The following is a 22,062-nucleotide window of genomic DNA, read 5'->3' as shown; positions in this document are numbered from 1 at the left end:
GGGCCTTTTGCGAATTTCGGCGGCGGAGTTAGCGAGGCTTCGAATTGATGTGCTTCAATAAATTTTCGGGAGGCCGGAGTCAACGAGGTGTGTTTCGATGTCGGTGGTTGGGGGAACCCCATACGTTCGCTATCCTGTCCGTTACAATGCCAGATGGTAACCGAGACCGCAACTCCCCACCCTTTTGCAGGCCGCAAAACCAGTTGACACATGTTGCAGTTAACATGGCAAGTGGATGTGCCATGGATGGCCTGTATCCCGTGTGGAGAAGGCTTCAAATGCCAGTTCAGTGGACTCTGTTTGCGGTGCAAAGTGATTTGCCATTATAGCACCACCCACAAAGTTCCGGTCCCCACCGACACCCCCACACCACACGGACTTCCCCTCGGGACCGCTGTCTTTGGCACTTTGATCATTTGCCATTTGCCTGTTTGCGTTTTAATTAACTTACACCGGCTTAATGAACTTTCCAGACCTTTAGAGCTCCGAACCCAATCCGAAAGAGGCTGCTTATTAGCTCTTGACATGGTTCCATCGTGGCCATCTCATTGTGTTGCGTTCCGGATATTTACTGGGCCATTCGCAGCTGTAATTGTCGTTGCGGCCATTCGATCGGATGGCCAACACCTTGGTCATAGGGCTTAGGCCACCTCGTAAGCTGCTTAACCGCTGAGCTCTTGATTTCCAAATGAAGTCGTTCGATTAGGATAAGCAGATACAGTTGAGGGAGGTTTAACATCTTGAATATATGGCATTCAGACAGCTATTTTAAGTACCCAAATATCTTCGCTCCTGGGGAATCATTTAATATTTATTTTTAGAAAAATGTGGTATAATATTCCATAGCTTTCATAGGGGCATATAAATCGTAGCTCATAAATTAAAATGTCATTAAGGTCTGTTCTGTACCCAATTTCCTAGCTTGGCTGCACAGCAAATCCATAAAATCATTTATGTAATTGAGCCAGGAATTTGCCAGGTTCTGCCATTAACAGCAACTTTGCTGAAAATTCCAACAAAACAGAGGAAACGAAATACAATTTTCATTAATTTCATCAATTGAATTTGTATTTTTCCGTAGGCGGGATTAATGGTTTTTCGCTTAATTTTCCCGGGAAAATCGGCACTTAAAATATAAAAAGAAGGCTCGAGGGATGTCAATTTTTTTTTCGACAGCTTTTCCTGTTTCCACTGGGCTGTCAAATATTTGATTTGGCCTTGGCCTAAGCTTTTTTGAAGACCACTTGAAATAAAATGCCCCTCGACACGAAAGCGTTTGAATTAAACCATTGGGCATTCGAGTGGAATTTTAAGATTAGTGGACTGGAGATGGACTCGGCTAATTGGGCAGCTTATTAAAGCCTCCCCAACTGTAGTAAACTGGCCCCTTAGTCATTGAACTTGAAGTTGGGTTGAACTTTGTGTAGAGGGAAACAGCTGCTGGCTGGAAAAACTTTTCGCCCACTTACGCCCCAAGTTTTAGCCCCATAAATTTCCATATTAGAAAGCAGCAGGCCAGGAAGCTGAACAAACATGGTTGATCCAATTAACTGACTAAGAATCACTTAGGTCGAAAGTTTAGCCCATTGCTTTGAGGCCTCAAAGTTGTACCTACTCGATCCATTCTTTAGGGGAATCCTTCCAGCGAGTCCTGGCAATCACATGTCCTCCATTTCATTGTCCTGCGGTTGCTGCAAACGAAGTGGGATTGCGGGGCTTTTGACGAGACAATCTGTATTCATTGCCACTTTAATATTTAGCCATGCGTAAGTCGCCGTCAGTCACTTCACAATAAAGTGATTTCTCCCCCATCCTGGTTGTGTTTATTCTTTTCACAATTTTTTCCCAGTGATTTTAAGTGCAATAATTTGCATTGCAACTGACACGATATCACTGTGAAGTGCAGTGCTTCCCGGCGGCACTCACCGCCAATTGACGAAACAAACACGCTAGTTGAACATGGCAGAAAAAACGAGTGAATTTAAATTGCCAGAGAGCTATTTGAATTAACACTTCCGAGAATATACAGAATAATTGGCGCATTTTTATCGTACTCACAAAGAAATACAAATCGATTTTGGTGTCTGTTTGGAAAATAAAAGAAAATGCTGGTCGTTAAATGTGCTTATGCTTTAAATTTTTATTTTTGTTAATTAAGCAAACATACAACGTGCTTAAAGATTTATTTTTGTAATTATTATACACTAATTACTTCTCTCTCATAGCTGTTTTTGGACATTTTGAAAATGATATATTAAAAGTTTACTTAAAGTTTAAAATATACATATTCTCCACAAATGTAATCCTCACTTTCTGTACAAAATGTCAAACTTGTGATCCCTTTTTTAATCCTTTGACAGGACACCCCTCGTCTTTGCATTGCAACTCATTAAAAATGTTAAAGGGGCAACAACAAAGCCAAACAAACGGCAAAGGAGGAAAAGGAGACGAGGAAAAGCGGTGGAAAATCAGGGAAAGATGCCAGGGCAAATGGAGGAAAAGGAAAATCCGCGAATGAGTCAAGGTGAACACACTCACTTTGGCCCAGAGATCCGTTTTGGCAAGCAAATGAAGCCGGGCTCCGGACCTTCGGAAGACACCCCCACCCCCAGGAAAACCCTCTCAACCCACATCCACCCACCTTACCGAATGCATTTCCTCTAGACTTTTGCCTCGCTTCCTTTGTTTATTTGCTCAGTGCGTTTTCAGTTGACTGCATTGCCTTGCGTGGGTCGGAAAAGCGGGGAAAATCGTGGGGTTGGGGCAATGGAAAATCGGGACTCGGTGGGGGAAAAATGCAATAAGTCACCGATTGGCGACAGGCTGCACAAATGTGTGGCCTAGTGCGAAAAAAACGCGTTGCGTGCATAAAAAAAATGGGTTACCAGTGCAAGGCTGCCCCAGGCATATTACGTATACGTACGTATACGTATTACAGTTGCCCAGCGTAATGGAAAGCCATAAAAACGATTTATGGCAGTGGAAAAGAGATGGCAACAGGGCACTGAGGGTTAATCAAGGTCAACCCCCTGGGATGACTCTTAACACCTTTGTTTTTTTTGAAAGAACTGCTTGGCTATTGAAATGTACATTTAAAGAACTCCACCTCTTGTTCAATTTGTAATTTTAGTGAGGTCTTAAAAATAGTCATATTAAAAATAAATACAATAAGGTTACGAAGTCACTTTTAAATGTTAATTTGGGTGATTTAAAGTATGCTGTGATCAAAGGATAGTCCACTTTCTGAATAAATTCATTGTTCTTGTGAAAATAAAATATATTGTTGCATACTTTTAGACACCTAAAGTAAAGTTTTAAACAGATTTCAAAAACATAGTGATTATTTTCTTGAAAATACTTAACATTTTGGAAAAAAGGTAGTTCAAAGTCTTATACAGTTCACCAGTGTAACCTTTTATCCAATCATATCATAGTCATATTAAAAATAAATACATTGAGGTTACGAAGTCACTTTTAAATGTTAATTTAGGTGATTAAAAGTATGCTGTGATCAAAGGATAGTCCACTTTCTGAAAGAATTCATTGTTCTTGTGAAAATGAAATATATTGTTGCATACTTTTAGACACCAAAAATAAAATTTAAAACAAATTTCAAAAACCTAGTGATTATTTTTTCCAAATACTTGAAATTTTGGAGTAAAGGTAGTTTAAAGTCTAATACAGTTCGCCAGTGTAACTTGCCCTTATCTTTCTGCCCCGGAATTGATTGACTTTGGGGATTTGTAGATATCATTAGCTGTCCCACGTGACATTTGTGTTCGTCCCTGTCTGATTTAGCCATTTATATTCACATTTCCAGCCCATCCTTGGATTCTACTGGGGTTGGGCAGCAATTAATCGTTGAAAGGATTACACGCCCCATCGGAGGAACTCCACTCTCATCTGCCCACTTAAGTGATGCTAATTTATGGCCCCGGCACATCTTGTTTGTTTGGTCGTCTCCCCTGAATGAGCTCTTCCCCAGGGACTTTTTCCCTGACTTTGCTCGTTTGCCGCTCGGTTTGTCCGGTGCCATTTTCGTCAGGGGTTTTGCGGTAAGTTTTTAAGCCGAGATTAGGCGGCATTGTTGCCAGTTTTGTCCACCGTTGTCGGCGGCTTGTTGTTTGCATTTCAATTGGACAAACAAAAAAGCGGAAAATAATATAAGCTTATATGGTACTTAAAGATATTAAAAGATATCATGGTTTGTCAAAGCATATCGATTGACCATGACCATGCAAATTGATATAAGGTTTTTGGATTTGTTTAATATTTATATACATAGTACCTTTCCTAAACCATTACTGAGAATATCTTAAATTCCTTAGTTTTACTTTGGGATAACCGTATGAGTTTTACCCCAATTTTAAACCAAGCGAATTAGGTACTTCCGCCGCTATCATCTTTCTGCCCTAATGAAAGGCATTGAAACAGGTCAAAGGACACCTTTGTCCCTGCCATTTGCATCCTGTTCTCCATCCCATCAATTGCAGCTGATTGTTATTGTTGTTATGGTGGCGACACCAAATTGCAACCGCATCCGAATCCAACCGACTAATCAACGTGTGACTCGCACACTAATGAACTACGGCCGCCAATTAGCCAATGGCCACGCCCACCGCCTGCCCTTTGACCTCCGCGATTGACCGCACAAGATTGAGTGGCGCTGACCTGCCGAACAACACGGTTGACCCATCGCTATCCATTTAATGGCCTCAAATGTCATCAGTCAAAGGAGAGCGCATCTCCTTTGTGAAATCCTTGAAATGCTCTATTGTCATGGCATACAGGAGGTCTCCAATAATACCCTTGTCTTTGTTGCTGAACTATTCCGCTTGAATGTTTGATTGTTACTGGGTTCTGGTTGTGATTATTCTCAGGGTTTCACAGCTTGGAAATTTATCAGGCTAATTTAAACGCTTAATTAATGCGGACTGTAAATAATTTAGTTGGCTTATTTGCTTCTTGTTTATTAACTCTTAGGATAGACATTTGATTTTTTTAAAAGTAGGAAAAAGGAATTCAGAAGTGCCACAAAAATCAAAAGGGTTTTAAAATCAAGTTCAAAAGTATCAAGGTCTAAAAGTATGCAACAAAATGTATTAAGCTCAAAAGTACAATGAGTTCATCCAGAAAGACATATTTTCATTATTCTCTGCATACTTTTGGGCACTTAAAACTAATTTCAAAACACTAGTGATTTGTGAGGCCCCCCATTATTATTCGTTTTTTAAATAAGTGTAAAAAATGCACTTTAATTAACCAAGACGAAACCGAAACGCCTAAGCAAAACCGATTATCTTCGGATTAGTTGAGATTTGCTAAGAAGGCAAGACTCCATCCAAATCCAGCTAAAATCATAATGCTGGTATGGTCTTGCATTGTGTTGATCTTATTTGTACGGAACACTAACGGAATTCACAACGGAGTCGATGCTAAGTTCGACTTTTGGACCTTCATTGCCTCTGTGTCGATTAATGGATATCAACAGTGCGGTGGAACTGTTATCGATGATCGAATTATACTCACCGCTGCCCAGTGCGTACAGGGTATTCCAGTGAACAATATTACCGTGCGAGTGGGCTCGGCATTTGTTAATAAAGGTGGCGAGATCATCAAAGTAAATGCGATGGTGGTTCATGAGAAATATGAGGAGTATGTGGAGAGCGACGACATTGCACTGCTATGGCTCAGGACATCTGCGTTATCCAGGAGAGTTACCAAAATTCCACTGGCCACTATCGAACCCGCTCCCAACGATTATCCCAGCAACGCAGGATGGGGCGAGAAATCACTGGAGTCCGACGTCCTGCCCAAAAGACTGCAGAATGGAGTCACTAAAATCCATGAGCGAAAGGTGTGCATCCAGGAGCTGATTCAACCAATTGGCCCAGAACTACTCTGCGCATTTTACACCCAAAACGACATTTGTCCCGGCGACTATGGAGGTCCCTTGATCCTGGCCAACAAACTGGTCGGCATCGCAGTCACAGGACATGGCTGCGGATATGTCGGTCTGCCATCCCTCTACACAAACGTCTTCCACTACCTAAAATGGATTGATCAGAACTCAAAGAAGCTTAAGAAAAATAAATGAAAACACAACTATCAAGTATAGATCTTTATTTTAAGGTAGTATTTCGGTATAAAGATTAAGAAGTAAACTGTAAATTTGGTTAGTAATGGGCTTACGTTATTATATTATTCAGGTACTCCTAAGTTTAATACTATGTTGAACATTTATTTAAGTCTGGGAATAATAAATACCATTTATTTAATACCCGGAAATTTTAAGAATTTCTGAATTTTCAATGGTAAAAAAAAAACTCTTTATAAATCACACCTTTTATATATATTCATTGGTTTCTTTTGTGATGGAATTTTAGAATGCATCAACCATTTGGTAGGTTTATTACCATTCGTAAATATTTGACCGTTTCATATAAATTCTTTCTCTGAGTTAAAGTTGTCTATCAGCATATCATACATTTGCACACGTTGCATATACGCTGTAAACACAACTGAAGTTATAACTTAAAAGAGATTCATTAAAAAATGAATATATATTAAATATACCTGCCACCAAGGAGCCTATAATGACTAGCTTGGATATAAGACCGTTTCTCTTGGTCTTTTTCTGTTCTTGGGGAGCCAACATCTTTGGACACTCGGGACAGAGTGCTCTTAACTGCAGACCTCCTTCCATATTTATCTTGACCTTACTAGATAGAGAATCCAGACTAGAATTGGCCAAAGAAAGGGGTTTAGCCTCTAGATGAACGGCTAGGCTTTTTGTGGAAATGCTGCTACGGGAAGCTTCACGAAAAATTGACTGAATTGTCTGGCCATTTAAATGATGACGAGGAGCATACATAAAATGGATAGAAAATAGATGATTGTAATCTAGATCCTCGTGAAAATCCAAGTCTTTCAGACTAATGCTGACCTCGATGAAGGTATATGGTTCTATTTTGCCTGTATTGGGAATCACGGTATAGTGCCGCCAGACTTTTGATTTTATCTGGAAAAGATAGTTAAAAAGTTCAAGCATATCACTTTTATTTTTGGAGCATCTCACTTTGAACAAAACCTGCCTATTGGTGGGATTCAGCAGAGTCACTATCCTCCTTTGACTTCGATCATATGGGGCATAAAAAGTCAGAACTTGAGGACTTACGCAAAGCATTCTACCCCTCTAAAATCCCCCCCTTTCAATTGATTTTGACTTGTGCTGGTTTGCCTATTTCTTTTTTTCTGTTTCAAAAGCAACCGAAATGTGTCGGAAATATGCCAGGAATCGGAATGTTTCTGACAGCATTTGCATATGCTGCCCATCGATCCGAGTGCAGTGCATGTTTTTGCATTTATTGCCACCAGATGCCATGCCACACCCAAAATCCTCCCAAAAATGTTACCCACCGAATCGCTGACCACAGCTGGAGGCATCATCGCGCATTAGCATTAGGCACTTTCCATGTTTTCGGGGCCGGCGCTTTGAAATTATTTGCAATCCATTGCACTTGTTCTGGGCAGCCAGAACAGCTACAGCGATTCCGATTCCAAAATCCTATTCCCATTCCCAATCCCACAACCGAATGGATGATGAACTCAGCTGTCCAGTTGCCTTTTTGGGTCATTCATTTCCCTGCGGAGTACTGAGTACGGAGTACCGAGTCTGGTGAACAATTGATGATGCCATATGTGGTGGATGCTCTGGATAAATAATGGCATTGGGGGCGTATAGATTGATTCACCGAATCAATTCACTAGAAGCATTTTTTTTGTTTATTTTACAATTTGAGGGAACGAAATAATTTTTGGTGTAGAAATATTACCAGCATCATTAAAAATTAATTTTCTGGTAAGGATCAAATATGCTTACTATATTATAACACTGATATTCGCTAGCAACTCTATTTAAAATCTATTTAATGGTCGACCTCTATAGACTAGTTCTAGACTTTTTTCAATCTTATCTTATCTTTGATATATTATTTTTAGAGTACACAATAAAACATATTCTCCTTGGGGTTGCAACATACATTTATTTAAAACACACTTTCACCTGTCTATGATTGATTTGCTTTCTGGATTATTCTTCCCCTTTCATCTTTTCAGTTGGTTTCATCTCATTTTTGTTTTTCTTGAGCTACCCATTGACAATATCATGAATTAGCTCCTTATAGTTGACCAATCCCTGCTCGTTGATCCTGCCCTTCAGGAGTTCATCGACTTCAAAGGCACTCATTCGCTCACCGCACTGGGTTAAAAGACGCCGGATTCTGATGGCGGACAAGAAACCGGAGTTATCCGTATCGAAGATGCTCAGGCTGTATGTTAGCTGCTTCTCCTCGATCAGCTTCCTCTTTGGACTGGACCTGCCCCCATGTTTTCCCAGACTGCCGTAGATGGTCATCACCTCATCGAAGGAAATGCGATCCATGGTGGAGGCTTGATACTTCCGGACATGTTGGTTGATTATCGCCTCTGTGGGATTGGCACCCATCACGCGGAGACAGTCGCCCAGGTGGCGGATGGATATCTTATTGTCGCCACGAGTGTCATGGCCCAGGAAGATGGCATGCATCTCCAGAATGTGGTTTTTATCCGGCTTTGGGTTAGGCGGCGGTGCTGTCATGTTGCTCATCATCTTCTGATTGCAGCCTGGTTGCTTTGATGATGGATGAATTGATGATGGGTGGGGTTGATTGCCTTTCTCGGACATCGTTGGGGTGTTTGGGTCTACGGTTTACGGTCACGGCTTATGGATTACGGAGTGCGGAATGGACGGGTGCCAGCTTTATTCGTATGTTAGCTGTTAAATGACGCACATGGTTCTGGGCAAACGAGAAACAATGATTGGAAGACACAGAAATATGATTATGCCGGACATGCTGACAGGTGAAAGACAACTGACTTGATCCAGATTTAATTTACAAATGTCAGAAGATGATTGAGTAATGTTTCGAATCTGGCAAATAAAGTTCTCATAAATATAAATTTCATAAAATTTTTTTTTAATAAGAACGACGTTCTAAAGAGAAAATAAATACAACTTAAAATCCATATATTAATTATTTTATGGCTCGTTTTGTTTATTTATCTCTGAATACCAAACCAGTCCGTTTGAGTTATCTGTAAGTTATTGTTCAAGTGATTATTGGATAATCTCCATAACATTAATATTTTAATGGTTTTTCTAGTCACTGAGATAAGGGGCTAATAACTGTTACATTGAACAATGATTTATAGATCTCGTAAAAGCAACGACTTTTTCAACTGGTATAAAAAGAGGAACTAACTCTACAATAGAGACACACCGTTTCGACTTGTCTTGAATTGCACAACCAACTAAAATTAGTCCGATATGTTTTTAAAGTCTCTGACCCTGCTGCTTGGGAGTGCCCTACTATGTGAAGGACGGGTTCCTCAACCAGATCACCGGATCATCGGAGGTTTTCCTGTAACCGTTGAAACCGTTCCTTGGCAAGTGTACTTAAAAATAAAAGTAACCAACGAATTTGGTGAAGACGGATACAAATTTTGCGGTGGAGTGATCTACAAGGAGGATATAATTTTAACAGCCGCTCACTGTATTGTAAACATTGCAGCCGATGACATATCAGTGTACTTTGGATCTTCGAAAAATTCATCTGGTGAATTGGTAAAGGTGTCTAAGGCAATTAGCCACGAAGATTATAATGGAGTCAACTACAGTTATGCCAATGATATAGCTGTGCTCGTCTTGAGTTCCCCTATTCCTCTAGGACATAATGCTACTACCATCGAGTTGGCCGATGAAACACCTGAAGCAGGAACAGAGGCACTAATCACTGACTGGGGAGATACGGATGCGAATGATACTGATTCTTCCTCAAATACCTTGATGGGGACATTTGTTACAATCCATGATCAGCAGAGTTGCAGAGAAATATATTCTATTGCGGATTATTTTATTACCGATAGCATGATATGTGTTAGCAACAACGGAACAGGAGTGTGCAAAGGTGACTCTGGAGGGCCTTTGGTTAATTTAAATGGCAAGCTTATTGGTCTCGCTTCCTGGCATCTTGGTTGTGATAAACCATATGTTCCTGATATCTATACTAATGTTGTAGTGTTCAAGGACTGGATCCTGAGTGCAGCTAATATTAAAGTTTAATGCATTATAACTAAATAAAGGTGTTCCAAAAGCAAATTGCATTCCAATTTATTAATATTTCATGTGTGGGTGTTGACCATTTTAAATGTTAGGGCAAACAAATATACTTTTTTTTAACCATATTCGGCTGGCACATTTTTATACCCTTGCAGAGGGTACTATGATTTCAGTCAGAAGTTTGCAACGTAGGGAAGGAGACGTTTCCGACCCCATAAAGTATAAAAAAATTATTACTTTGGTGTTTCTTAACATATAACCTCCTTTGCTTGGGAATAACATTTCTTGATTAGTTCTGAATTTTAAATTTTATTGTATCAAAATCGGACGACTATATCATATAACTCGCATAGGATCGATCGGATAGTTGGTGGGAAAATAATATGAAACAAATCATAGCTTCGGTGTTTTTAACATATTATCTTATGCTATTGGGAATATAATTTTTTGTATTTTTAAGAAATTTGAATTAAATTTAATAATTATAACTGCAAGGGTATACAAACTTCCACTTGCCGAAGCTAACTTCCTTTCTTGTTTAACATTCTACTAAAAGGACCTAACTTTTACAGGGGTTCCCACAGGAAAATCGATGTCAAAATGAAAAAGAACCAACTTAAAAAATGTAATAGCGATTAATTATTCATAAAAAATTCATAAAAAAAATGTGAAAATTGCAACCAACGTTTTTAAAACAGTTTTAATTCGTAGTTTAATGAAGAAGACAAAATAACTGAGCTGTTCATAAAAATATTTATTCCACATTCCGAGGCATTTTAGTTTTCATAAATATATAACAACTTTTTTCAATGAAATATAAGATTTGTTTTAAGTATTATCAAACATTGTTGTTTGATTGATCAATTACAAGGTTCGGTTTACTTTCCAGGCAGCAATTCAAACGGCTTACAGTACTCTCGATCCATGTCTTGAAAAATGCAACATCAGTGAAATGTCCAGGTGTTATACATCGATAGCCTTTAGACACGATGCCAATGAGCCTAAGGGGTTCAAAGGTATACAAAGGTCCTCCAGAATCTCCGTGGCAAGCACCGTCGCCATATGCGGAAGCACAGATTATGTCCTCAGTTACAGCTATAGGCTTGTCTTCAGCCAATAATTCTGCTAATAAATTGTAGGCCTGTTGGCACTTATTTCGATCTATAACGTTAACTTCAACGAAATGTAGTTTATCAGGACCTTTGTCACTGACATTTCTAGATCCCCATCCGCTTACTCCAGCCGGTGTTCCTGCGCAAGGAGTACTCTCGGCCAATTCGATATGTTGCGTTAAGTCGTCAAATTTGAGTGGGGAGCTCAGGAGGAGCACTGCGATATCATTAATACCTTCAGGATTAGCGTCCTCGTGGATTATTACTTTTATTACGTCCACCAATTGTCCGCCTTTACTCCAAGACGAAGATCCGGCCCGTACTGATAAATCGACCTGTTTGCCAATAACACAGTGTGCTGCAGTCAAAATAATCCTTTCGCTGTATATAACACCACCACACGCTTGAGTCCCATTTCTTAAAAGGGCCACTTGAAAAGGAATGTGACTTTCAACAGGGATTCCATTAACGACACGTTCTTCAGGTCCTTTTATCCATCCAGCAGATACAACACCAAACAGCAATGCGAATGATAAGCAGCAAACTATCATTTTTAACTTTTTAGGGTATTACCAGTTCCGCAGAAGAGTTCTCAATACCCTAACTCGAAAAAACGCACTCTTTTATAAAAGCGCCTAATTCGTGGTCTACTAGAAAGCTATAAGTCAATGTCTATCTAGCATTTAACTTGGAGCCAGCTTATCTTGATTATGTTTTTTAATTTTACCGGTATGTTTTTTCTCTTCCGCATACAGATAAGTGTAATGGAATACCGTGTTTATGGTTTAACATGTCAGAAATTTTAATTACCTTCTCATAATATATGGTACTCATAAGCCCCAGCTGCATGATTTTTTAAAAATAATGTTTTGTAAAACAGTAAAACTACAAAATGTGACGTTCAGTGGCAAAACCAGTTCCAAAATATTTGAAGTTCTTATTATTTAAACCTATCTTAATCTAGGCAAAAAGAACTTACAATTACAATTATATCTTATATCTCACCCGGATATAATTACGTTCATATCTTAAAATCATAAAAAACATAAACAAAAGGGGTCGAAATATTGCTTATAGATAAGTAGTCTGGTAATGTATTGATTTTAAGACCACGACTATAAAAGGGGCACCCACTTTTCAGTTGACAAACCGAAGCCCATCTAAACAAGTTCGATATGTTTCTAAACAGTTTGATTCTTCTGCTTGCAGTTGCCCTCCTTTCTGCAGGACGAGTTCCTCCAGTGGAAGAAAGGATAGTTTGCGGCTTTCCTCAGGACATCGAAGCAGCTCCCTGGCAAGTGTATGTGAATATCCAAAAACCAAATGGCGACAGAGATGGATGCGGTGGAGTCATCTATGCAGAAAATATAATTTTAACAGCTGCCCACTGTGTTGATGACCATGAAGCGACTGACATTTCAGTATACTATGGATCATCGATAAAGCTAGAAGGTGATGTCGCAAATGTATCTGATGTTTTAGTTCATGGAGAGTACTATCCGGAGGGGACCAACGGAAATTTTGCAAATGATATAGCTGTGCTCATATTGCGTACAAAAATCCCCCTGGGAAGAAGTGCCTATCCCATCGAGATAGCGGATGAAACCCCTCAACCAGGCAGATGGGCATTAGTCACCGGTTGGGGATCATCAATAGATGATGGCTCACCTGGTGTCACAGAATTACAGGGAGCCTACGTTCTGATTGAAGACCACCAGAATTGCGAGTTAGCCCATAGTGCTAGCCAACCGTCTTGTTCCAATCATAATGCAACTATTACCGATGATATGATATGTTCTAAAGGCATCAGTACAGGACCTTGCCGAGGCGACTCTGGTGGGCCTTTGGTCAGTATTCCCGATAACAAGCTTGTTGGAATTGTCTCATGGACCCCTTACTGTGGTCATCCATATTTTCCTGATGTCTACGCTAATGTTGTCGTGCTCGAGAATTGGATCTTGACCGCAGTACATTTTTCTACCTCAATACAAGATTAATTTCTTTAAAAGTTGATGTATTCAACGTTACAACTTTGAAAATAAAGTACATTATTGCATTAATACAATTTTATTACTGTCTCGAAATGTTTAGACACTGATGGAAAAACTCTCGAAAATGTCATTTAATTTTTTAAGCTTGCAGATATTTCGTAATATGCGAACCGTGAGTTTTGATGACTTTTCTATTCTGTTCATGTCATAACAAACAAATTATTATTATCGGTTTTTCTTTAGAATTAAAACAAAGAGCAGCGCTTTGACTACAAGGACGTCGAACATTTTAATATTTTTTTTTGGTTGGGTCTGTTATGTTTAAGTTCAAACCACCTAAAACTTAGCATACCCCTGCATTTCTTAAATCTCTAAAAAATCAAAAAAACAATTTTGTCCACATTTAAAACCATTTTTGTTAAGTTTATCTAGTGATTGAGAGAAACAATTCCTATGAAAATTAAAGGGAACAATTGCTTGCACTTGACCATTTAAAAGGTTTTGTATTCCCCTAAAAATATAATTTAATAATACTTTATTCAGGTCCTTCTAACAATATCTAGAACGATGACAGAAAGTACTATATACAGACTACAGTATTTCTGAGTTCTTGATGTCTCAACTGGTTCGAAAACCACTCTTATATAGTGTTTGCTAATGTCATGGCCTACTATCATGGAATTCTACCAATTAAATTTAATCAAGCTCTTAACTTTCAAACAGCTAATCAGTTGTCAAAGACTTAATACTTTTCTAGAATTTTTCCTATTAAGATATCTATAATGAAATAATACCAAAAGTGTTTTTTAGATTATTAAACAATTGGATAAACGATAAGCTTTAGTTAAGTTGCACAATTTGTAAAAGATGATTAATGGCTTTTTCAGACCACCAACGCAAAACTCCTATAAAAGAAGGCTCCAATTCGCAGACTTTACATTAAGTCTTTATCTACCAGGGAGAAATCATTAAAGAAAGAACTTCAATCTGAGAAAATACAACATGATTACCAAGTTCTTAATCATCGTGTCAGTTGCTGCCCTCGTGATTTCGGCCAGGATTCCAGAGCCTGAACTAAGGATCGTTGGTGGAGTCGTTGTTCCAATTGAGAAAGCTTCCTACCAAGTGGCTATATTGTGGTATGGTATACAAACTTGTGGAGGTGTTATATACAGCGAAAGGATCGTTCTGACTACAGCTCGCTGTATAGAGCCCACAGAACTTGATAATTATTCAGTGAGTGTTGGGTCGTCTTTCCCGAGATTCGGTGATCAAGTTGTTAGGATAAGGAAAGCTACAATACATGAGAAATTCTTAAGAAAAAGGAACCAAGTTGATCCCCACGATATTGCTGTGCTGCTTTTGGACTGTTCCCTAAAACTTGGCACGCTACGAGTGAACAGTATTAACTTGGCAACTAAAGTGCCTCAAATAGGAACAGAATGTTTGGTTACTGGTTGGGGAGATACAGTTTTTGGCTCCACTTTGGGGGCGCCAGTACTGAGAGGTGTCAACATCACTATCGTGGATCAGGCGTTATGTCAAAAGGTCTATGGCAGTAAATATGATGCTGAAAAGCAAGTTTGTGCATCAGGACAAAAAAAGGGCTCATGTTCTGGTGATTATGGTGGACCATTAGTATGCTTCGGTTCGGAGAACCCTGAGCTTGTTGCAATCTTTCAAGGAGGCCTATATTGCGGCGAGCCCGATTTGCCAGGAGTTTATGGAAGTGTAGTCTATTTCAGAGATTGGATCTCATCCGCGATTAGGAGCCTTGAGTGTGAAGAAAGTAAGGGAAGTTTAGAAAAAAAAGATGGTAATGTGGATATCTTTTTTAAGCCTGAAGCGAGAAACGTAAATAAAAATGAAATTAAAGTTGAAACCTCTCCTAAGTATGAAATAGCCAAAGAAAATAAAACTCAAATTGAAGTTGAAACCAATCCTAAGCCTGAATTAATTAATGTTAATAAAACTGAAAATATTATTCAAATTTTCCCTATACCTAAAATAATAAACGAAAATAAAATTAATATTATAGTTAAACTCCTCCTTAAACCTGAAATAAGTAACGAAAATAAAAATGAAATTAAAATTGAAAGCAATCCTAAGCCTGAAATAGGTAGCGCTAATAAAAATGAAACTAACATTGAAAAAAGAAACGTAAATAATAATGAAATTAAAGTTGAAACCTTTCCTAAGTATGAAATAGCCAAAGAAAATAAAACTCAAATTTACGTTGAAACCAATCCTAAGCCTGAAATAAGTACTGTTAATAAAACTGAAAATAGTATTCAAATTTTTTCCATACCTAAAATAATAAACGAAAATAAAATTAATATTATAGTTAAACTCCTCTACTCACCTGAAATAAGCAACGTAAATAAAAATGAAATTAAAATTGGTAGCAATCCTAAGCCTGAAATAGGTAACGCTAATAAAAATGAAACTAATATTGAAATCTTACCTAAGCCCGAAAAAAGAAACGTAAATAACAATGAAATTAAAGTTGAAACCTTTCCTAACCCCGAAATAAGTATAGTTCATGAAAATGATAAAAGTATTACAATTTTTCCTAGACCTGAAATAAGTAAAGTAACTTTTCCTAGACCTGAAATAATTAATGAAAATAAAATTGAAATTAAAATTGAGCTTCTTTCTAAACCTGAAATAAGTAATGTAAATAAAACTGAAGGTACAGTTGAAATCAGTCCTAATCCTGAAATAAGTGATGTAAACGAAAATGAAAATAAAACTGAAAACATTTTAAAGCCTGAAGTTAGTAAGGTAAATATAAATGAGAATAAAATTAAAGTGACCGCTGAGCCACCAATAAATAATGAAAATTAAAATGAAAATGTAATTAAAATCAACTCGAATAAGAACTATTTTTAAGTATTTTAAAATGTTAAGTTAATTGCACAAATATATGAACATAAATCTAAGTACTGACTTTTATTTGCTTTCCTTATCATCTTTAATTTTCAAACTCCATTAATGGATTTAATGTTATATCCCTAACCAGAAGCCTTGTTAATGCTGCAATTTCAGTCATATCTGTTAATTTTTTTACTGATTTTCAAGACAGCCTTAGAAAATATTAAAAAATCGGTTAGCCCATTAAATTATGCCACTAAAAATGTATTCCTCTATTCCATGGTTCATCTTTCTACTCTTTTAAGCTGATTGCTGTGACAGCACTGTTCTACATCCTGTCCCAACTGTTTATTTGTTGCTTACGAACTTATCTCGAGTGAATGGTTCCATCCTGCACCGGTCGATAGGTGTATAGGATTGGCATCGATGTCCTGGGCTCCCGAGAGACATCCTTGTGACTTTACCAAGTTATCAACTGGGTTTTTGCTTCGCCCATTGCTCATAATGCACTTTGCATGTAAAATATTTAATTAAATGAAAAATAGCAAAACCCAGCGGAGGAACCTTCCCTTTGGTTACCGTGGCATCCGTGGCATCCGCATCCGCATCCTTACATGCTCGCATCCTGGCGAGGGCCGCAAAAAAAGTTTATTTGTTTCGTGGCTGCCTCAGTCAGTCTTCATTTATTGTAAATGAGTTTGCCCGGACAGGATAGTGGGTTTCGTGGGTGGAAAAAAAGAAGGAAGGCATCATACATATATGCATGCGGGCCAAAGGATGCATATTGAATAAGACTGCTCGGCACGCAAATGACATTCCAATTCAATTCCGATTCCCAATGCAAATAATTTGCAGCTGTATGCTATTAATGACGGAATGCTGGTTGGCGAAATGGAGACTATGGCGAATATGTTAATAACATTTCATTTACCGAACACTTTGCCTTTTAATGGCTGCAAATGAAATGGGGTTTCGGCCCTGAATTGAGCATATCCGCAGAGTGCGTATTTTATTTTTATATATTTTTTTTTTTAAATGCAGTTCTAGTCACAGGGGCTCTGGAGGACCACGATGAAGTAATCCTCCTGCGGGCACAGCATCACCTCGTGCTGGAGAGTCCGCAGCCGCAGGAAGGTGAATTCGTTGGTGGCATCCAGGTCCAGGACCACCTGGCGAGCCTTTTCCCGCACAGATTGCATAACGGCCGCGTAGTGCAGAGTCAGGTTGTATTCCAGGGTAGTCTTTATGGGTATCCCGTCATTGTCCACCACTATAATTCCGATTACGTTCTTAAAGGATTGAAAGCGCTTTAGCAACTCTTCCACTTCAGCGGACATTTTTTGGTAATTATTTCACAGAGTTTTCGATGTAGAAGTGTATGTTTGGGGGTAATGTGTTTGTTTTTTACGAATAATAACAGAAAAAATAAACGAAATTTCAGGGCATACTGAAAAAAATGGGTCCCATTCAGTGTTCGTAAAAATCACTACAAAATTACATATCAAAAGTACTACTTAAAATACTACTACTATACTACTAGTAGTATTAGTAATATAGTAGTAGTATTAGTAGTATAGTAGTAGTATTAGTAGAATAGTAGTAGTATTAGTAGTATAGTAGTAGTATTAGTAGTATAGTAGTAGTATTAGTAGTATAGTAGTAGTATTAGTAGCATAGTAGTAGAATTAGTAGTATAATAGTAGTATTAGTAGAATAGTAGTAAATAAATATTAATTCTATAAATATCGATCACATATTGATGGAAGTTCTCCTCGCTCATGCATGATCAAAAAAAGCATCATGAGTGTGAAAAATAACACTATAAATAAAATCAATCTCTCAAGAATTCGCGGGGTTAACATTTATCACGAGTGTTTTTTAAGCGTCATGAACATAATACAAAATTGAATTAAGAAGTACTTGTAGTTAAAAACAAAGTTTTAAAAAGGTCTGAGAATTTAAATTCATAATATTTTTAAAACAAAGTTAATTAATCTTTTGGAAGTACCAATATTAGGATCACATACCTGTAGATTCCATATAATTTTTTTCAGTGTTATGTCTAGGGGACTTTGAATACGACTGGTTCATTTCATCTGCCAGTTTAACGAGTCGATACAAGTTTTATGATGTTCGGCATAATCCGGGAGCTTCTGGTGCTGTTGTGTCCGTAAATAAGCATTCAAGTTGGCAACAATGCCGGATGTCGGACTGCAAAAGTTTCGCTTTTGTGGATGGCAAAAGTACGGAAAATTAATTGAATGCTGTTGATGCTGCCAATGGCCCTCCTCGGTGGTGCTTTTGGTCCAGATCCTGTTCCAGCTTTTGGTCCTGGTCCACTCGAAATGCAGATGAAATGTTTGCATCAAGTTCGAGGCGGTGCGGAAATTATGCCACTCTTCCGGCTCGACCAGACTTCGGCAGACAAAAGCTGGACTACGGACCTCGGACTGGGGACTACGGCCGGAGTTGTTATGAAAAAGAGTGTAAAATTGTTCACTTTTTAAATTAATTAAAAGTCTTAAAACTCATAATGAAATTACTCAAACGGGCGGACAGCCAGACAGGATGGACGTGAAAAGGATTCGGATTCGGGCTGTGCACATATATGCAAATTTCTGGCCAGACTTGAGGGAAATTAAACTTATTTTTCGTCTTCTGGCTGGCAAGGAAATTCATTTGGTAATTAAATCAATGTCCATGTGAAAAACCTCAAATGTAATTTGTCATGCAATGCCGGAGAAGTCAAACTGTGGAAAATACTCCATCTAACTTCGTTAAATGGGCGATGGAAATGGGCGGGAAAATGTGGAAAGCGTCTATGCATTTTATTGCACATATTTGTTGAATAAATAGTTAGTTTTGCAGGCTGGGCAAACAGCAAAAAATGGGAAAAAATAAATAGAAATAAAACAAATTGAAGTGCAACAGGAGTCAGAGAGTCCGAATCCTTGATCCTGTTTTGATGTTGATGCTGGCACACGAAACTAAAATATTTACAAATGTTTCTGCAATTTATGCAACCTGCAAACATTCGCTTTTTAGTAGTTACAAAGTCACGGTAAAACAAAAACCCTTTTTCATTGTACAATGCAATTTTGCAACTCAAATGGCAATTCGAGTATTTGTTTAAAGAGAAATATGCAGCTGTGTAATTTGATATTTATGAAAACAAGTTTGTCTTGCACTTTTTATAATAATTTAAATGTTTCATTTATGCATAGAATTCGGCCTGCCAATGTCACAAATCACTTTTAATTGGTTCTGGCTTTTCAGACTTTGAACTTTAAAATGCTATTCATTTCTGCAGCCTCAAAAATAGTTTTCAACTGACATTTAAGCGATTTAAGTCCACGCAAATACATTTTATTTCAATGATATTTGACTCGTTTAATGAATCTGTAATTAATCGCAAATTAATTGATTTTTTTAATAAATATTCCCGGTCATATTTATCATTCATCAGTAGCATATCCTCTGTTTTGTCACCTCTCGCTTCCTGCACTCTGCATTTGCATAACGCCATTGAATAAAGAATTATTTATTAATCAACGAATCATTGGGCATATTTGGCCATTTCTGCAAATATTTCAACAATGCCACAAGGTGATAATGAGATCAACAGAGCCGACATATCGACATACCATCCTGAGAACTCCAATTTAAAGTGGCAAATTCGAGTAAGTGAATTATGAGCCCGAGCAAGTTAATGAGAATCGGATTTCATTTGCAATTAGCAAGGGGCACACGCACTCATTACATTAACATGGCCCCCAGTTTCAGGCCCTCTATGCCGGTTAATTTCGTTCTGGCCAAAATTTAAATTATGATTGAGCATTGCTGTGGCTGTGTACGTGCCAGCTTTGTTCTTAATTGAATTTTAATTAATTGCCGTGTGTGACGGAAAATTCAACTCTGTAAAACAGTTTTAAAGGGCACAATTATAATGCCTGAAGGGAAAAGAAAGTCGGTAAATTAACTCTTATTAAAGCTGTTGGGTTCAAAAGTATGCAACGAAAAAAAAACGCAATGAATCCATAAGATTTTTCAATTGGAAATATATTGTAGCATACTTTTAGATACCTTTATAAGTGATTTATCACTAAATTCCAAATATTATGACTAAAGGGGAAACAACGTCGCTAAAAATAATCTATTTAAAGCTATTGGGCACAAAAGTATGCAACGAAATAAAAAACCCAGAGAATCCATAGGGCTTTTGAATTGAAAAAATATTGTAGCATACTTTAAGACACCTTTATAAGTTATTTTGCAATATCTTCAAAACCCAGTTGATTTCTCCCTTGTATATTTAAGCATTGTACTCTATTGATTTAATTGTGTTTTTTATTTCCCTCCCTAACGTGCGGAAATAACTTCCATTGAGAAAGGTTAATCACCAAAATCCCAGAGGGGCTTTGAACCTTTTGAAATAAATCGCACGTCGTGTTCCTAAATATAGCGTAAATCGCAAGTGAAGTGTGGGATGGGGTAAATACGGCACAAAAACCACGAAAATCGCTTCCTACCTACGCTTGCAATCCGATCTGATTTGGGGAGACTTAAGGTTCTTAAACAAAATACTCCTATACTGGGAACCTGGTAAAGTGTGACACTTTTTCCATTTGACGCTCGCTTGCGTCGCAAAGTCATAAGCAAAAATGGGCCGGGGGAATAACATTTTAAATTAAATATTATAGCGTGGGCCTGTGAAAGGAGCCTCTGGGCAGGATAAATGCGTCAACAGGATACCCCACTGTGTGCTCAAGGATGGCATTTTCCGGGCTCTTGGGGGTGAGGAACTGTTTTGTCTGCACCTGACGCCTTTTTGTTGGGCTTTTCAGTATTTTATTACATCTCTCTGTTTGCATGTGGATGTGGGGTGTATTTTTGGATGAGCCAGCTTTTGGCTTTTGAACCTAACTCAACTTGATAAATGAAATAAACAATATTTGGCACAGAAGTGGCAAGTCTTTAAATATATGGGTATATTCTTAACAAATTTAATTTTGTTTACTTTTTTGATATATTTGTGCACTTATTGTTAGTTTAAATTACTTTTTGTATTCATTTCTATCTCTTAATCACTTTAATTCCTACCAGACCCCCAACATTTTCTTATCAAAGTGAAAAACTTCTATCATATTTAACGGAAAAAGGTCAACGATGAATAAAATAGAGAAAAAAATAAAGAAAAAAACCTTGACATCACCTTTTTCAATCAACTAAAAAGTGTCTTGTTCGCCACCGACTTTCTCCTTTCTCCGCGGCGCCGACTCAATAAGCCGGCATTTTATTTGCATTTTTTTCGTCACTTGCCCGCCGTCTTTCCCAAAGGCCGTCTGTCGTCATTTCTGCCGCATCGTTGGCTGCTGCCAGTCGAGTTTTTCACTTTGGGCCCCCAAAGATTCTGGAGGAGATGAAGGTGGAGGTGGAGGAGGAGGAGGAGGTGGTGACCCAGTGGGTGGTGGGCAGTGGGCGGAGACAGCAGGCCGGAGCCATCGGCGGCAGCAGATTCATCATCGTCTCAGCACGCGTCTGTCAGGCGCTCTAAGGATACAATAAATGTCTTTCGCGGTCGCCCATCTCGCCGACAGCGTGTCCTTTCCCAATGTGTCCTGATGGCCTTGCTTACACAGGAAAAAATAATACCAATTTGAAATTTCAGTATAAAAATTTAATAGCATTTAAAGTTTGAGGTTTTGGTATCACATCCCTTATTTCTAATATGCCAAAATAGAAAAACTTTTTGGTTTGTAAAAAATATATTAAATTACATTTAAACACCTATAGAACAGAGACAAATTAGGATCTGTAATATTTTATACATTTTTTTTTGTATACCTATGGTATTCTTTTTAGCCAGGACACCCTGTGGTGTGTGAGTGTTTGAGGTTGAGTGAAATACTCTGTCGGATTAATATGC

At 38.1% G+C, this 22,062-nt stretch overlaps 4 protein-coding genes across 4 annotated transcripts; 1 reads left to right on the top strand and 3 right to left on the bottom strand.

Annotated features, from left to right (window-relative positions):
- The first annotated feature begins 5,362 nt into the window (after positions 1 to 5,362).
- On the top strand, positions 5,363 to 6,112 carry LOC108011917 (hypodermin-B). Its single transcript, XM_017077168.4, has one exon. The coding sequence runs from the start codon at positions 5,363 to 5,365 to the stop codon at positions 6,095 to 6,097; it is 735 nt and encodes a 244-aa protein (XP_016932657.3). The 3' UTR covers positions 6,098 to 6,112.
- A 301-nt stretch (positions 6,113 to 6,413) lies between these two features.
- On the bottom strand, positions 6,414 to 7,288 carry LOC108012956 (vesicle-associated membrane protein-associated protein A). The gene is made up of 3 exons (XM_017078502.3): positions 7,079 to 7,288; positions 6,577 to 7,021; positions 6,414 to 6,521 (listed from the first exon to the last, which is right to left on the bottom strand). Exons 1-3 carry the CDS (start codon positions 7,184 to 7,186, stop codon positions 6,439 to 6,441), a joined length of 636 nt encoding a protein of 211 aa, XP_016933991.3. The 5' UTR covers positions 7,187 to 7,288; the 3' UTR covers positions 6,414 to 6,438.
- A 737-nt stretch (positions 7,289 to 8,025) lies between these two features.
- On the bottom strand, positions 8,026 to 8,935 carry LOC108021670 (myosin-2 essential light chain). Its single transcript, XM_017090485.3, has one exon. The coding sequence runs from the start codon at positions 8,723 to 8,725 to the stop codon at positions 8,150 to 8,152; it is 576 nt and encodes a 191-aa protein (XP_016945974.3). The 5' UTR covers positions 8,726 to 8,935; the 3' UTR covers positions 8,026 to 8,149.
- Positions 8,936 to 16,780: 7,845 nt separating this feature from the next.
- On the bottom strand, positions 16,781 to 17,556 carry robl22E. The gene is made up of 2 exons (XM_017078515.4): positions 17,068 to 17,556; positions 16,781 to 16,998 (listed from the first exon to the last, which is right to left on the bottom strand). The coding sequence occupies exon 1, from the start codon at positions 17,471 to 17,473 to the stop codon at positions 17,180 to 17,182; it is 294 nt and encodes a 97-aa protein (XP_016934004.2). The 5' UTR covers positions 17,474 to 17,556; the 3' UTR covers positions 16,781 to 16,998; positions 17,068 to 17,179.
- Between the last annotated feature and the right edge of the window lie 4,506 nt (positions 17,557 to 22,062).

Source organism: Drosophila suzukii, chromosome 2L, assembly GCF_043229965.1.
Source record: "Drosophila suzukii chromosome 2L, CBGP_Dsuzu_IsoJpt1.0, whole genome shotgun sequence".
Classification (NCBI taxonomy): Eukaryota; Metazoa; Arthropoda; class Insecta; order Diptera; family Drosophilidae; genus Drosophila; species Drosophila suzukii.
The sequence above is the reverse complement of the archived record's forward strand: the minus strand, read 5'-3'. Positions and strand labels throughout refer to the sequence as shown.